The sequence below is a fragment of the Ictalurus furcatus genome, chromosome 29 (genome assembly GCF_023375685.1).
Source record: "Ictalurus furcatus strain D&B chromosome 29, Billie_1.0, whole genome shotgun sequence".
NCBI classification, from domain to species: domain Eukaryota; kingdom Metazoa; phylum Chordata; class Actinopteri; order Siluriformes; family Ictaluridae; genus Ictalurus; species Ictalurus furcatus.
Window position 1 is genome coordinate 5,235,229 of NC_071283.1, and position 16,028 is coordinate 5,251,256.

Consider the following 16,028-nt stretch of genomic DNA (forward strand, 5'->3'; position numbering starts at 1 on the left):
CTATGACCTGGACTAAGAATACTAGTGAGTAAACTTTGCTTACAATTTTGTTTTATACTATTAACAGTAATTAAAGAATATAAAAATAGAAGCGAGACAGCACACATCCATAAATTAAGACTGACAAAACTGATCACTCAATTGTGACGAAAGAGATGCTGCTGTATAAGCAGAGGCTGGGCTAGTGCGTCTGTGCACAGTCATGTGCCGTAAATAACTGCCTCAGCTGATGGAAGATTTAGCGCTCGCTTATTATTATTATTATTTTTTTTTTTTAAATATTATTATTAATAATCTTTTATATTATTAAATATTTTTATTGACACTCAAAGAATTATATGCAGTTTCATGGGCGTCATTAAATGCAAATGAGTTGTGTTAGGAATGCACGTTACATCTGATCGATATACATACTCACATGCGTATGAAAGAAACTCGGCCTTTGTGGTTTGGCTTTGTCTTTAGTTTGGCTTATGCAAACGTCTACACACAACTTTACTAAAATATTGATAAATGAGGAGCAATGATAAAACCAACATGTGTGTATGTTCGTGCATGCATGTGCGCTTTTCGTTACTCTGCAGGTCCATATCCCAGGCTTGGATGAGCTACAAGTCTTTGTTCCGTGCAATCTGATGGCCCAGCGGCTCACCATCTTACAGCTCCTGAATGCAGCAGCAGGGAAAGAGTGCTCCAAGGAGCCCGATGAGATCACTGAGGACGAGGCCTACCTTCTCATGAGTAAGCATGGTGCTGGAGATGTGCCTGCTGAGGCCAGCTGGGCTCTGTGGGATGGGAGTGTGGTCAAAGTGGTACCACAGATGGAGACAGCAGATACCTTAAAGGCAATGAAGGTAAATTAACAGATCAACTGATAATTTTTCTGCCTGAAAAGCCCTTAAAAGTATAATGTATATAAATATGAAAACTGCTGAAGATTAGTGTCAGATCATTCTGCATTTATTTAATCAAAAATATGATTTTCACCTGTTATATTTCACCTGTTATATGTTCCTACTTCGAGATATTGTTTTGTATTGTATTTAATTCTACAAAAATGTAGTTTTACTGGTATGTTGCTTGTTACATTTCAACCGTAAACATTGCTTTTAGGCGTACACTGTGCTGGGTTAATGTCTGCTAATAAGATGCCAGCTTTCAATTCACTTTATTGGGAGTCTGAATGTATTTGGGAGTCTGAATAGTTGAAAATGACACAAAATTATTTTCTAGGCTATTGTACAGTCCCCTCCGAAAGTATTGGAATGGCAATTCTTTTGAGTTTTTTTGCTATTCACTGAAGACATTTAGGTTTGAGATCAAAAGATGATAAGATGATAGATAAGCATTTCAGCTTTCATTTCCTGATATTTACACCACCATGTTAGCTGTCCGGTCTGCAACACGCACCTGCACTCGTGCAGTATTTTGCGAGCATGCGCATATTATGCGCGATGCATAAACGTATATCGAACTTTTGTTAAAATTATATCGAGGGAAATTATATCACGATAATAATTGTTATCGAATTATCACCTAGTCCTAGGCTCTTTTGTGACTTCCTGGATGAGTAGTTGCTGTGCTCTTGGAGTTATTTTGGAAGGTCGGCCACTGCTGGGAAGGTTCACTACTGTGCCGAGTTTTGTCCATTTGGAGATAATGTCTCTCACTGTGGTCCTCTGGAGTCCCAGAGCCTTTGAAATAGCTTTGTAATCCTTCCCAGACTGACGTATTTCAATCACCTTCTTCCTCATCCTTTCTGGAATTTCTTTCAACTTTGGCATAGTGTGTTACTGGGTAAGACCTTTCAACCAACTTCATGCTGTTGAAAAAGTTCTATTTAAGTTTTGTTTTGATTGAACAGGGTTTGCAGTAATCAGGCCTGGTTTTGTCTAGTACAGCTGAACCCCATTATGAATGCAGGTTCATAAATTTGGGGAATGAGTAACTACGGGGTGCAAATACATTTTCACACCGGCCCAGTTGCTTCAATAAATAGCATTATCATTTAAAAACTCAGGTTGCCTTTGTTTTATCTTAGATTTTGTTTTAATTTCTGAAACAGTTTAGTATGAGAGATACTGTACACAAAAGCAGAAGAGATCATTGAGGGCAAATACTTTTTCAGAACCGTGTACACAGATATTCTAGCCAATTGCATTCTTCCGACATTGAGGCAACAGTTTAGGAGAGGACCACATGATGACTTTTCAAATACTTTGGGCCATATTGTGTATTTCATTCGAATTTACTTGGGGTCAAAACCTCAATTATAATATAACGATAGTTATAAAAAGAAAATAAAGTATAATATTTACAGAACTATCTTTTCCTTTCACATTTTGTGGCTTCACTCAGCTCCCACGTAGTCAATGGTATTTTGACTTTTGCCGTTCAAAAATGAATCACGGACTGAATGTGAATACAGGTCTCTTATGAGTATGTACCCCTACTGCTTGTATTTGTATCACAGTCAACCCTGCATCTGAATTCAAATGTTTCTCTGAATATCCTTTAGATGGAGAATATGTTGCTGATTGTAATGCAGTCTGGCCTCCTAGTGGCCCAGCGCAAAGCCTTCCAGCAGTCTATGGGGGAGCTGTTGACTCTACGGCGTGAGCAGACTTCTAGCCAGCCCCTTATTGCCAAAGCACTGGAGCAGCTCAAGGTATTACCTTTCAAGTCAAGTCGAGTGGGTTCTTATTATTGTCATTCATCTATATTTAGCTTGTGTACATTGGAACGAAATGTTGTTTCTTCAGGTTGCTCATAGTCCTGTAGCGTTCACTTAATGGTAAATTATCTGCACTTATATAGCACTTTATATAGCACTGTGTCTCATTCACCCGTTCACACACACACCCACACACTGATGGTCACAGAGCTGCCATGCAAGGCGCTAACTTGCCATCGGGAGCAACTTGGGGTTCAGTGTCTTGCCCAAGGACACTTCAGTATGTGGAGTCATGTGGGCCGGGAATCGAACTGCCAACCCTACAATTAGTGGACAATTGGTGGCTCTACCACCTGGTTAAGGCTCTGGGCTACTGATCGGAAGGTCGGGGGTTCAAGCCCCAGCGCTGCCAAGCTACCACTGTTGGGCCCTTGAGCAAGGTCCTTAACCCTCTCTGCTCCAGGGGCGCTGTATCATGGCTGACCCTGCCCTCTAACCTGAGCTTCACGACATGCTGGGGTATGCGAAGAAAAGAATTTCACTGTACATATGTATATGTGACATAAATATTAATTATCATTATCACCTGAGCCACAGCCACCCACTTAATGCTTCCCTTGTGTAGGACCTCAGATCAAGCGTTTAAGAGGAGAATGGATGGTATAGCCAGACGGCTAGGGTTAGTTTCTAGTCTAGCACGGATGCCAGCTCCAGCGCCCTCTTTCCTGACCAGCAGCTTCAGGCAATACCGCAGTCCCAGGGCCTGGTTCACGTACCTGCAGTCCATTGTTTATTCTTCCTGAGCTTTGTTCTTTAATGTTCAGTCAAAGTTGGCGATAATAGACATGTTCACCAGTGCTTCCGATGTCCATCTCTTTAAAAAGTTTGACAATCGGTGTAGGCTGTACATAACATGCATCATATCTGTGGACCTGAAGAGGCCACTGCGTGCCACCACGCCGCCATCATGGATTCATCTTTCCTGCATCAAATTAGAATGTGATCGTGCTTGATTGGACCGTTAACGTTTTTGGTGGCCACATATTATACTAAACGAAACTTAACCTAATTAATCAAACATTCACATTTAAGTTGCTGCTTTAGGCCCTGTGTCAAACATCAACATTTTATGACCTCCACAATGGGCCACTCACAACAGGTATGCCCTCGAGTATACATAGCATTTGGGACAGCGTTCTTTCAGTGCTGTGATTCTGTGCAATCGATAGTGTTACGTAATATTGCAAGATGGATAATAAGCAAAGTCGTCATGGAGGATGATTGGTACGCATATAGGAGATTGTTAAACAGTTAACATTTAGCTGTGTAAAAAAACACTACTAATATAATTTTAATACTAGCCTTTTTAAAAATGTTTAAGAAACGTATAAATTTGTAAGAGACAGCATGAAATTAAGATTCAGGTTGGCTGTAATTCATTGTTACCACTTAACCATCTCCATCCTGGTGTTTTTCTCTCCTCCCTCGCCTCTCTCTGTCTTTCTTTTTCCCCTGTTAGAATGAGGCTCTGAACTTGTGCAATAAGATTAACAGTGCCATTGACCGTGTAGAGTACATGTTCACATCTCAGTTTGAGGCACAAGTAGAGGAGTCTGAGTCTGTCAATCTTCAACAGTACTACAGAGAAGCCATGATTCAGGGCTACAACTTCGCCTTTGAGGTTTGTCTGTACAGGTTTTAATGAATCTCTGCCTGTAATAAATGAATGCAGATTTTATTCCTTCAGTTGATTTTCTGTTTATAATTAACCCATCCAGTTTATACTTAAAATAACTGACCAGCAAGGGATTTTTAATAAATCTATAGTATCATAAAGAGGTGGTGAGGCTGATGTCAGGAGAGTTCAGGCAGCGGATCGGGGAACGCTACATTGCCTTTGCCCGGAAGTGGATGAACTACGTCTTAACAAAGTGTGAGAGTGGAAGAGGTACCCGTCCCAGGTTAGCCCCTGTTCTGCTGTCGACATCTACAAAGCCTCTCTGCTCAGGCATCAAATGGGGGGACGGGACATTTTGACTTTAAAAAAAAAAACACAACTTATTGATATGTTTGGTTTCTCTGCATATGGTGTGGTAGGTGGGCAACGCAAGGCTTTGATTTCCTCCAAGCCATTGAACCTGTTTTCATCTCTGCACTTCCTGAAGATGATTTCCTGGTAAAGTATGACCTCTTGCATTTAATTTCAGCTGTTTTTTTTCCCCAACAATGCCTTCCATTTATATTGTGCTTTTATAGCACTCAAGATCACTGTACACAGACATGCACAACAACAGCTGTTTCATTTTTATTTATTTATTTATTTATTATTTTTTCACTTTGTGTTTTTCAGAGTTTACAGGCTTTGATGAATGAGTGTATCGGCCATGTGATTGGGAAGCCGCACAGCCCTGTGACCGGCCTGTACATTGGTTAGTCTTTCTTTGCCCTTTTTAGTGATTCTTCCCTGAAGCATAACGTGAACTGGAATAAATCTGTGTCTACCTCCACATTCAAAAATTAATGATGTTTATAGCTCAGCAGCGGCAACTGAGTTGAGTACTTCTTTTTGAAAAATGTCTTTTTGAAATATTTTATTCCCAGCCCCTCGGAATAGTCCTCGGCCGGTCAAAGTTCCTCGATGCCATAGTGATCCTCCAAACCCATCACTGTTCATTCCTAATACAGAGGGAGCCAGGTAGGTCGTATGTGCATACTTTTGCTTTATTTATTATTATTAATATTTTGTTTTACAGTACTTCCTGATATTTAAAGATGGCGGTAATAGTTTGTTAAACAGGACTTAAAGATAAATATAAACACAATCTGTGATTTTTATTTATCAATCTTTAAGTATAATTGCGTGCAAATGTTTGCATAAGCCAAACAAAAAAAGGCACAGCTGATTCGCATTTGGTGACGCCCACAAAAGTCAATAAAAGACAAATCTCACAGTACTAAAATGAGAGTAAACAGCAAAGTAGACTTTCTCAGAGTGGGAAGTGTGTGATACACACACACAGTCCCGTCTGAAAGTATTGGAACAGCAAGGCCAGTTCCTTTGTTTTTGCTATGCGGTGAACACATTTAGGTTTTAGATCAAAGGATGAATGAAACAGTAGACCAGAATTTCAGCTTCACACATCTAGATGTTAAACAACTTAGAACATGGCACCTTTTTGTTTGAACCCATACATTTTTTTTCAAGAGATCAAAAAGTATTGGAACATGTGAATGATGGGTGTTTCTTGTTGCCAATGTGTGCCCTGTTTGATTGATTTAAAGAATTAATAGCTCTGAATGTCTACTCTTGGTTTGAGCTCTAATCTTCACCGTTGAAGACTGCATTTGTTGTTAAAAATGATAAACCAACATGAAGACCAGAGAGCTGTCTATGGGAGAAAAACAAGCCATTTTGAAGCTGTCACTGCACAAGCATTGAGCTTAACCAATACACCCATTTTGAATGTGTGTTGCTGTGAATATCAGGAAATGAAAGCTTCAGTGCATAGAAAAAAAACAATAGAATTGGACTGGCTGTTCCAGTACTTTTGGAGGGGGGGCTGTAGTAACTCTCATAATCACTCTACAACCGTGGAGAGCAAAAAAGCATCTCAAAATGCACAAACCTTGAACCTTGCAGTGGATGGGCTGCAACAGCAGATTGGGTTCCACGCCTATCAGCCAAAAACAGGAATCTGGGCACAGGCTCATCAAATCTGGACAATTGAAGATTTTTTTTATTTTTTATTAATCACCTTCAAAATATCACTTTTTCCCATCTTCAACTGTCCAGTTTCGGTGAGTCTGTGCCCATGATATCCTCAGATTCTTGTTCTTGGCAGACAGGAGTGGAAACTGGTGTGTTCTTCTGCTGTTGTAGCTCATCCACCTCAGGGTTTGATGTGTTGTGTGTTCTGAGATGCTTTTCTACTCACCAGAGTGTGCTTATTTGGGTTACTATAGACTTCCTGCCAACTATAGACTTCCTTTCAAAGACCAGTCTGGTCATTCTCCTCTGATCTCTCTCATCAACAAGGTGTTTCAACCTGCAGACACTCCAAAAAAAACAGTGATGTACTGGCATAAATATGAAGTGTAACTATTCAAGCGTTACTATTGATATCTCCCATACTTATGTTGGCTTGACATAACCAACATACTGTTATGCTGTTTAAGTTTTTTATTGTTAGTGGTGCTTGTGTAGCAAAGCATCACTATTACTATCTCAAATACTTATGATTATTATTATTATTAGGGGGCCAAGCACCGAAGGTACATAGTCACCCTATTGTTATTCTACCTTTTTCTTATTCTTCTTCTGCTTTTTCTTCTTCTTCTGGCTAGGGTGTCTATGGCAGCCCACTGAACTGTCTGGTAAAAAGTTGTGAAATGTGGCACACTGATTAGGGTAATAAGGAACACTCTGATCAAATTTGGGCCAACTGCTGCCAACGATGTAGAGCCACCATCGGGTCAAATTTGGGCCTAAAAATACCATAAAATACCTTTATGGTCATAACTTTTGAACTGTGTCCAAAATTTAAAAGCCACGCATCCCTAGAGTCCCTGGGTTGAGATGAGTACAACGCACACTATGCCATCAATTTCCACGTAATTATATTTCCTGCAACATTCGGAAGCTGATCTGCCAGAATCCGCAATACACACTAATGTAAAATGAGTCTAGAGGAGCGCACACACACACACACACACACACACACACACACACACACACACAGACACACTGTTTAGATTTACTATCTCCATATTAAATATTCAGCACACAACTATTCACACACCGTTAAAGTCACAGACCCAGAGCATACCTCCAATCGCTCAGAATTTTCTGGAGATGTGTACGATTACATTCCTCGCAATTCCCATGAATGTGTCATGAAATGAAACGTGAAATTCCTGAGTAAATTTCCTCCATACACACTCATTGCGAAATCAGTAGCAGGACCCAACTGGTCATAAACTTGGTCACCAAGCTACTGCGGCCATGTCACCAAAATCCGTGGAATCACAAAACTGCTACAACATAGACATGTGACATGTAAGATAAGATAATACTTTATTAATCGCCAGATGGAGAAATTAGGGCTTAGTGATATCAAATACGCATTCAGAAAATGTGAATTCTAGTTATTGTTATTTTGGACAAAACTTGACCGGCTTATTGAGGAGAGGTCTGCTCTGACTTTTATTAGTGATCTGACTTGCGATGTTCAACGGACAAAAAATTGGGCAAAAAAATCCCATTCACGTGCATTGACGGAATGTTCAGAGCCTGGCTCAAAATGTCTAAGACTTCACACCCCAACTGTCAAAACCCACACACACCTGTGTGCACAAGGCCCGAAGCCCCTCTTCTCTCCCTCTCACTCTGTCAATGTACTTATAACAGAGGCTCGCACTATATCTATACCATTATATCTATATCATTACCACAGACTCTCTGCATCCATCTCTATAAATGTCACACACTCACTATATCCATCTCTCGGTCAATCTACCAGTAGCACACACACACACACTCTCTCCATATGTCTTTCTATCAATCCACCTGTATCACTGACTATGTTTACATGGACAGCTGTAATTTAATTATTGGCCTTATTCTGAATAAGACAATATTGTGATTAAGGTGTTTACATGAGTCGCTTTTAGAATATTCCTTTCATGTTCCCGTTTTACGTGTTATAGAACATAGATGGATTAACGTCACACGTCATTACGTCACCGCGCCACGCCGTCCGACATTCCCTCCAGAATTTCACGTATCGACATACAGTTCGTCTTCGTTATGGTACCGTATACAGTTTTGGGTGTTTTTATTTTTAATTTTACGAAAGCTTCAAGTGCGGTTAATTATTTGTCATGCTATAAGTGCAAATAGACGACTGCTTGAAGCCATGAGCTGCATCCCAAACCGCGAACTTACCTACTATATAGTATATAGAGATGCATGTGTTTCATTTACTACATAGTAGGTAAGTACGCGGTTTTGGACGCAGCCGTGCTCTCTTGTTTGCCGTCAAATGGTTGAGCACTGCCGTGTGTGCACGTGTCCTGTCGCAAAATGCGGTGAAAACTTCCACACGACGTTAATAGTGTGATTAAGGTGTGTACATGTCTATAACGCACGTCGATAATGCGACTAAAACAGGAATACTCCACGTGTCTTAATTCCATCCGTGTTTACTTCGAGTATGACTTTAGTCGGATTAAGGTGATCAATAATCTCTGTTTACATGCTAGTTTCTTAAGCAGAGTACTTAATACTGACTCTCTCACTCCTTTGGCATCCCTACTAATAACACTCTCTCCATCTATCTACTTACTCCATCTGAATTTTTATTTGTATCCTTCTATTTGTCATCTATCTTTCTAAGAGTAACGAACTGTCTGTCTTTCTGTATGTCTGTCGCCGTTTCTTTCTTTCTCTCCTCAAAGTTTTGTCATGACAAAGTCGGCTTTAATGTATATTGTACAAGATATATCTAATTTCAACCAATTATATTCAGTTGAACATTTGAAAGAGTGACTGTGTGATTCGTTCGCCTTTCAAACAGTTGAGTATGTCCTGAGTAATCTGCTGTCTGAGTGGTGACCCCATAGCTGTACCAATAAATTGTAGGAAAGCACAGTACACACAAGGCAGTGGTTTTCTGTATCCGAGTTACTTGAACCCTTTGGTTTAATGTGCTTGGATTTCTGCAGGCTTCACCAGTCACACACGTTCTTTTGTGCCATTATGCTAAACACTAGTGCATAACAAATATTACCAAAATGTTTAATTTCTTAATATATCAGATAAGCATCAATCATTTTTAATAGTACTTGAAACATGTGCAGTAATTACTTCCTTTTCACAGATACTGGTGTTGCTGACCAGTCTTCATCATTGGTCCAGTTATGCCTAAATCGTTACAAGCAAACACTTATATATAGGGTTGAAAGATGTGTTTTTCTGCCAATATGATCTCTACCACATCTTTTTCTGTTAGCACATTGCTACTTGTGAGGTTTAAATCTCTGTGCCAAGGAACTTTTATATAATCTGCTTTTCACCAGTGACAACGTCCAAGTTAAAGCCGAGTGCACACACGTCATTAAGTGCGCGCAGAAGTACATTCATGTGTACACATGTACAATCATACTGTTCTGCTCGCTCAGGTCACCTGCCCTCATGATCTCTGTCAATGTTAGCCATATACAGTCCCCTCCAAACGTATTGGAACTGAAGGCCAGTTACATCATTATTGCTATGCATCTGAAGATATTTGGTTTGAGATCAAAGGATGAATGAGATGATGGATCAGAATTTCAGCTTTCATTTCATATGTACAGCTAGAATTGTTAAACAGCTTAGAACGTGGCACCACCCGATTTTTAGGTGAGCAAAAGTATTGGAATTGTTAGTCTTAAAGTAAATGACACTTATTTGGTTGCATATCCCTTGATTGCTATAACTACATCAAGCCAGTGACCCACAGATATCACCAAACTGTTACATTCTTCTTTTCTGATGCTTTTCCAGGCTCTCAGCACAGCTTCTTTCAGTTGTTATTTGTTTTTGGCGGTTTCTCCCTTCAGTCTCCTGTTCATGAGGTCAAATGCATGCTCAGTTGGGTTAAGTTTCGGTGATTGACTTGGCCAGTCTAAAACATATTCCACCTTTTTCCCCTGATGAAGTCTTTTGTTGTGTTGGCAGTATGTTTTGGATCTTTGCTCTTCTGCATGGTGTAGTTTGTCCCACTTAGATTGGATGCATTTCTCTGTAAGTTGGCAGACAATGTTTCTGTAGAATTCTGAACTCATTCTGCTGCTACCATCATGAGTTACATCGTCAAGCACAGCAGAGGATGTACTTTATCCACCAGCTGAGGAAGCACAACCTGTATGTTTTGGATTATGAGTAGATCCTTTCTTTCTCTACACTTTGGCCTTTCCATCATTTTGGTAGAGGTTAATCTTGGTTCCAGAACTTTTGTGGTTCATCTCTGTATTTCTTTGAGAATTCCACTCTGGCTTTCCGATTCTTACTGCTGATGAGTGGTTTGCATCTTGTTGTATGGCCTCTATATTTCTGCTCTGAAGTCTTCTTCGATTTTGGATCTTGGATTCTTGGATTTTGATACCTTCACCTCTGCCCTGTGGAGGTTGTTGGTGATGTCACTGACTGGTGATGTCATAAGGTGTTGTTGTTTTCCTTGGCCGACCCATTCAGTGTCTATTCCTCAGTATACCAGTGGTTTCCTTCTTTTTCAGGACATTCCAAATTGTTTGTGCAGTGTCTCTGATTGATTTTCCCCCTCTTTCCTCAGCTTCAGAATGGCTTGCTGTTCTCCCATATCTCTCTGATCTTCATATTTGCTTATCCTTTATAACAAATGCAGTCCTTACAGGTGAAACTGAAGACTAAAACCAAGAGTAGATTTTCAGAGCTGTTTATTTTTTAACAGGACACACCTGGGTAACAAGAAACACCTGTCAGTCACGTGTTCCAGTATTTTTGCTCACCTACAAGTTGGGTGGTCTGATATAAAGTGTGCTATGTTCTGTCATTTAACACATTTTTACATATAATTACCAAGAAATAAAAGCTGAAATTCTAAACTCTCTTCTCATATTCATCTTTTGATCTCAAACCCAAACGTCTACAGCAAAAAACAAATGAATTGGCCTTGCCGTTCCAATAGTTTTGGAAGGGACTGTATATTCAAGCCATTTTAAAGATTTTAGAAAGCCTGCCAGCGGTGTCTGTAAGATGACAGAGGCTGATACTGGCCCCTGCCTGGATGCTATTGATTCCAAGTTACACAGCTCAGTTACCATTTCCCATGTAACTTGCATAACCAAGCCCCAGTTCTGCCTCTGCCTCTTGTTATTCAGCAATAACAAAGCTTTCTGCACTATTCCCAATGAGCACAGGTAGCCAGATCCACCCCTGCTTGATTTTGGAAAGTAAAGTGCCACCAACTTTTAACATGAATACAACAATGTACCAGATTTATATAACATAATAGCTCTAGGAACTGTGGTTCAGAATGTCCGGGTATTTGTTGTCTTTTTTTTTTTTTTTAGTTGTTCTGTCTTCTCTGCTTGTTGAAAGTCTCCTTATTTATAGGACTCTTATAAGATATTACTGAACCAGCGTTCATTGAAACACATGTAAAAGATTTGTTATTTGTTTCTTAATTCAATTATTGCTTGTTTGTCTATCTTAGTGAACTTATTACAATACTGAGTATGAAGAACGTAGGTCTCACCACTAGTAGCTTATACTAAGCACCCCAAAAGATTGATTGATCTTTTTAATAATCATTTGGCAACACTTCATTTGACCTTCTAAAATGTATTAATACCTGACCTGCTAACTATAAAAGGCCTTGCAGAAGAAATTCAAAATAAAATTTCAAATAAAAAGCATGATATTTTTGCATGAATAAACAGTTGCAACTTCATTATGACATGTAGGATTTAGAGATCAGTTTGTTTATTTTTTGCTTGTGTGAATTTTTATTTATTAATTTTTTTTTGGCTTTGACTTATTTCAAAGATCTGCATGATTTCATTGCAGTCTAGTTATGGTGTAGCTGTATGTAAATGTTTAAATCAATCGAAGCTAAAAAGGATTTGCATGTAGTAATGCCCACAAAAACTCCATAAATGTTCAAGTGAGGACGAAACAACCGATCAAGGTAAAGCCTGAAAAACAAAAGTGAAAATTAATTTGACTCGCTACTATGCTAATAAAAAGCTGTACATTGATGCATTGTACACACTGGTAAGTATGAACTTTCCAAGAATAAGCTTAGCAGTTTTAGTGCAGTTACACTCATGATGTTGTTTGGATTCTTCTAGTGTCCACGAGAATGACCGTCTTTCATCAGTGGCAGCTGAATTGCACTTCAGATCCCTTAGTCGCCACTCTAGCCCCACAGAAGACAGAGAAGGTAAGATGTGTGTCCAAGAGCAATCCTGTTATTATTCAATTACCTAGGGCTATCCCATTGCTCAGGGCTTCCCCATCAATGTTCTGAATCAAGGGAAAGTGGTAAATGATTAATAAACCTCCAGATGATATGCAGCAAAATCTCTTTGCACTGGTGAGGCCATTTTATTCCTGTTGAGAATGTAGTGACACTTTACCTAGAGACAGCACTACCTTGGCTGTTGTGCACTGCTTGTATTTTTCCTCTTTGAAGCTGCACTCAAAACTTAAATCAAATTCAACCTTTGACCCCAAGTAGACAGCTATATGACATGGTAATAAATGACATGAATGATAAATAAATAATCAAGTTCCCACTGTTTCAATCCAATCTCATTAGAAAATTCACAAAACATGGTCCACAATTCAGAGGTATGTGCCATCATGTTGTGCCAAAGATTGGACCCAGGTGTAGCCCAGGGACTCTATAGTGCCCCATGTGAAATTTTTCACTGGAAGTGGGGCTTAAAACCTTTTTCTTTTTTTAAAAAACATTACTCCTGGATGGTTCATCAGATTCTTCAGGTTAATCAAATTAAAGGAATTTTTGATATCTCAAACAGCATTGCCATGGCGATGCAATCAGTTAACATGTCACGCCACACACAGCAAGTGAGGCATAATTTCAACACAACAGTGGCACCTACGGTGGCTAAGAATATTAATGTTTAATGTTAGAAACGATTTTCTTTACAGTGATGCACTAGCAATGTTAATAGTGAACACAGCACAAATATTTTTTTTACATTCTGAATTTAGTGGTTTAGGACATACATATCATAATACATATAAAAAGTTCTGAAGGGGTTGAATAAAACTGCTCGCCCAATCTGAATGTAAACACCCTAAAATTAAAGGGGAATATTTGCACTTTGATTGAATATTCGTTATTTAATTTCAGCTCCAATATACTGTGGTAGACAGCTAAAATAACAATAACGTTGTCGGTGTTCAAATATTCATGGACCTGACTCTAGCACCTCATATTGGTAACAGGAAGTGACCAGGATTTTGCATGATATTTCCCATGGGTTGTCTTCACCACATTATGATGTGCAACCAACTAAAACATTGTTTTCCGGTACCTTTTTTAAACATAAATTAAAAAAAAAAAATGCACATCAAACACTTTTATACATAATTGTGAGATAGATTTTTCTTTTCTTTGTCATAAATGACACATTTCCTGCAGTTATTCTTTAACATGCTCCAAATATCCAAGTACTTTCAAGTGTCAAGTGGGTTTTTACGTCAGTAATTGTCATTTCTTACAGTACCTCTTGACTTATACCAAGTTACAGTAGATATAACAACTACTTAGCAAACAGTTAAAAACAGCTCAACTACAGCACAGATGGGAAGATGTGCTCAAGTAAATTTGTGATGCCTACTAACTATTATATGCATGCATAGCATAAATAAGTCAATAGAAATTTGGTATATTGTATTACCTACTGAACTACACCCAGTGCATAGTCATGAATACCATAGATATGTAGTACTTTTTTTGTTGCCTGATAATGTTTCTAAGAAATTTGAACAAGATATGTGCATTTATCCTTTTTGCCAACTATGCAGTGCCAAACCAAACTGGATATTGATTATCTGTGCTGATTTAAATTAGTCATTGTGCTATTCCATTACTCAATTAATTTGTCTTTCTTGTTCAGAGCCATCATATCCAAAAGCAGATCCCACTGCTGCCACCCGCCGTAGTTGGGAACTCCGTAACTTTATTTGCCAGTCAAAAGGTTAGATTAAAAAAAATAAACAAATCTTTACGAGCCACTTTTGAATGATGAAATGAATGGTTCATACAGTCTGTTATTTCTCTGGTGTTTAACACCAGACTCTCATTGACGTAGTTTTCCAGACTGTATGCAGAAGCATGCGAGCTTTTGAATAAATATTTTAACACTGAATTATCCCCTCTTTAGTATTTGCCTCATTCTCCTCGTTTTCTGCCTAGATACAGCCGCGTGCCAGAATCCAATGGAGACGGTACATCGAGCCATCCGCTCCTTTGAAGAGAAACGCTATGCCACCCTGAGGCAGCGCAATGTTATTGGCCAGGTGTGCAGCACACCCAAATCCTATGACAACATTATGCATGTGGGTCTGCGCAAGGTCACTTTTAAATGGCAGAGAGGCAACAAGATAGGTATGGAATTCCATTTGTTTCTCTAGCATGGACACCTTTTTTTTTTATTTAGCTATGTCATTATGTTTCTATTATCTGTACACAGGGGAAGGACAATATGGAAAGGTCTACACATGTATTAACGTGGACACGGGTGAACTGATGGCTATGAAGGAGGTATGGTGATATACAGTGCCTTACAAAAGTATTCAACCCCTTTAAAATGTATCAGAATTGTCTGGATTACAAATAACTCGGTTATTTTTTCTTAGAATTAAATTAAAATGATATTACCATAACAGAAAAGTGCTGTTTGCAGTCTTCAATATTCAACCCCTTTGCTTCGTAAGGAAATTTGAGTTACAGAAATGGACTTAAAAAATAAAAATCTGTTTCGTGTTTCGAAAGCACTGTTCAATTGTTAAAATATGGAAGCTGCATCATAGTACCTAGGCACTGCCTAGACAAGGCAGTCCTTTAATATTCAGTGTTAGTGCAAGACTGGAGTGAAGTTTCACCAGTTAAGAATATCAAGAGCTCTGCATACAACTAGCCTGTATAGTAGGATGGCTAGAGAAAGAAAAAAAAACGCATCAGAGCACGTCTGGAGTTTGCCAGAAAACAGCTAAAATGTGGGATAAGGGTTTGTAGTCAAATGAAACAAAAATGTAGCTTTTTTGACCAAAATTCAAAACGCTGTGCGTGGCACAAACCTAATACTGCCCGTTCCTCAACAAACACCATCCCAACTGTAAAGTATTGGGGTGGCAACATCTTGTTAAAATTGGAGAATGGATAGATGGTGCAAAAATACAGGGAGACACTGCAAGACAACCTGCTTCAGTCTGCTAAAAAAAAAAAAAAAAAACTAAAGCTTGGGTGAAAATGAACCTTTCAGCAAGACAATGATACCGAGCACATTCAACCAAAAGGTGACTGTTCTACAATCAAGAATCTGTGGCACTATTTGAAAATTGCAGTCCGCAATAGTCATCCAATCACAGTCTGTAAAGCTGGTAGGAATTTACCCCGATAGACTTAAAGCTATTATTTAAGCAAAAGGTGGTTCTATCAAGTACTAGTCTGAAGAGGTTGAATGTAGTATTTTCCAGTTTTTAATGTTTTTGAAAGATTTGCTGACAAATAATGAATTTTGACTCTTGCATGTGTGATATTGCTTCAGTATAACAGCATCAGTATGCATCAGATTTTAA

At 38.9% G+C, this 16,028-nt stretch overlaps 1 protein-coding gene across 8 annotated transcripts in view; it reads left to right on the forward strand.

The window, feature by feature from the left end:
• map3k4 (mitogen-activated protein kinase kinase kinase 4) overlaps positions 1-16,028 on the forward strand; it is a 73,904-nt gene that overhangs the window by 49,416 nt on the left and 8,460 nt on the right. For all 8 annotated transcript variants that reach the window (XM_053619690.1, XM_053619693.1, XM_053619692.1 and 5 more), the window contains 11 exons: positions 585-854; positions 2,519-2,668; positions 4,194-4,355; positions 4,502-4,635; positions 4,772-4,850; positions 5,025-5,103; positions 5,276-5,369; positions 12,545-12,636; positions 14,345-14,425; positions 14,644-14,835; positions 14,921-14,991. In XM_053619690.1, the coding sequence (XP_053475665.1) occupies positions 585-854; positions 2,519-2,668; positions 4,194-4,355; positions 4,502-4,635; positions 4,772-4,850; positions 5,025-5,103; positions 5,276-5,369; positions 12,545-12,636; positions 14,345-14,425; positions 14,644-14,835; positions 14,921-14,991 (1,404 nt within the window). The remainder of the gene's footprint in view (positions 1-584; positions 855-2,518; positions 2,669-4,193; positions 4,356-4,501; positions 4,636-4,771; positions 4,851-5,024; positions 5,104-5,275; positions 5,370-12,544; positions 12,637-14,344; positions 14,426-14,643; positions 14,836-14,920; positions 14,992-16,028) is intronic.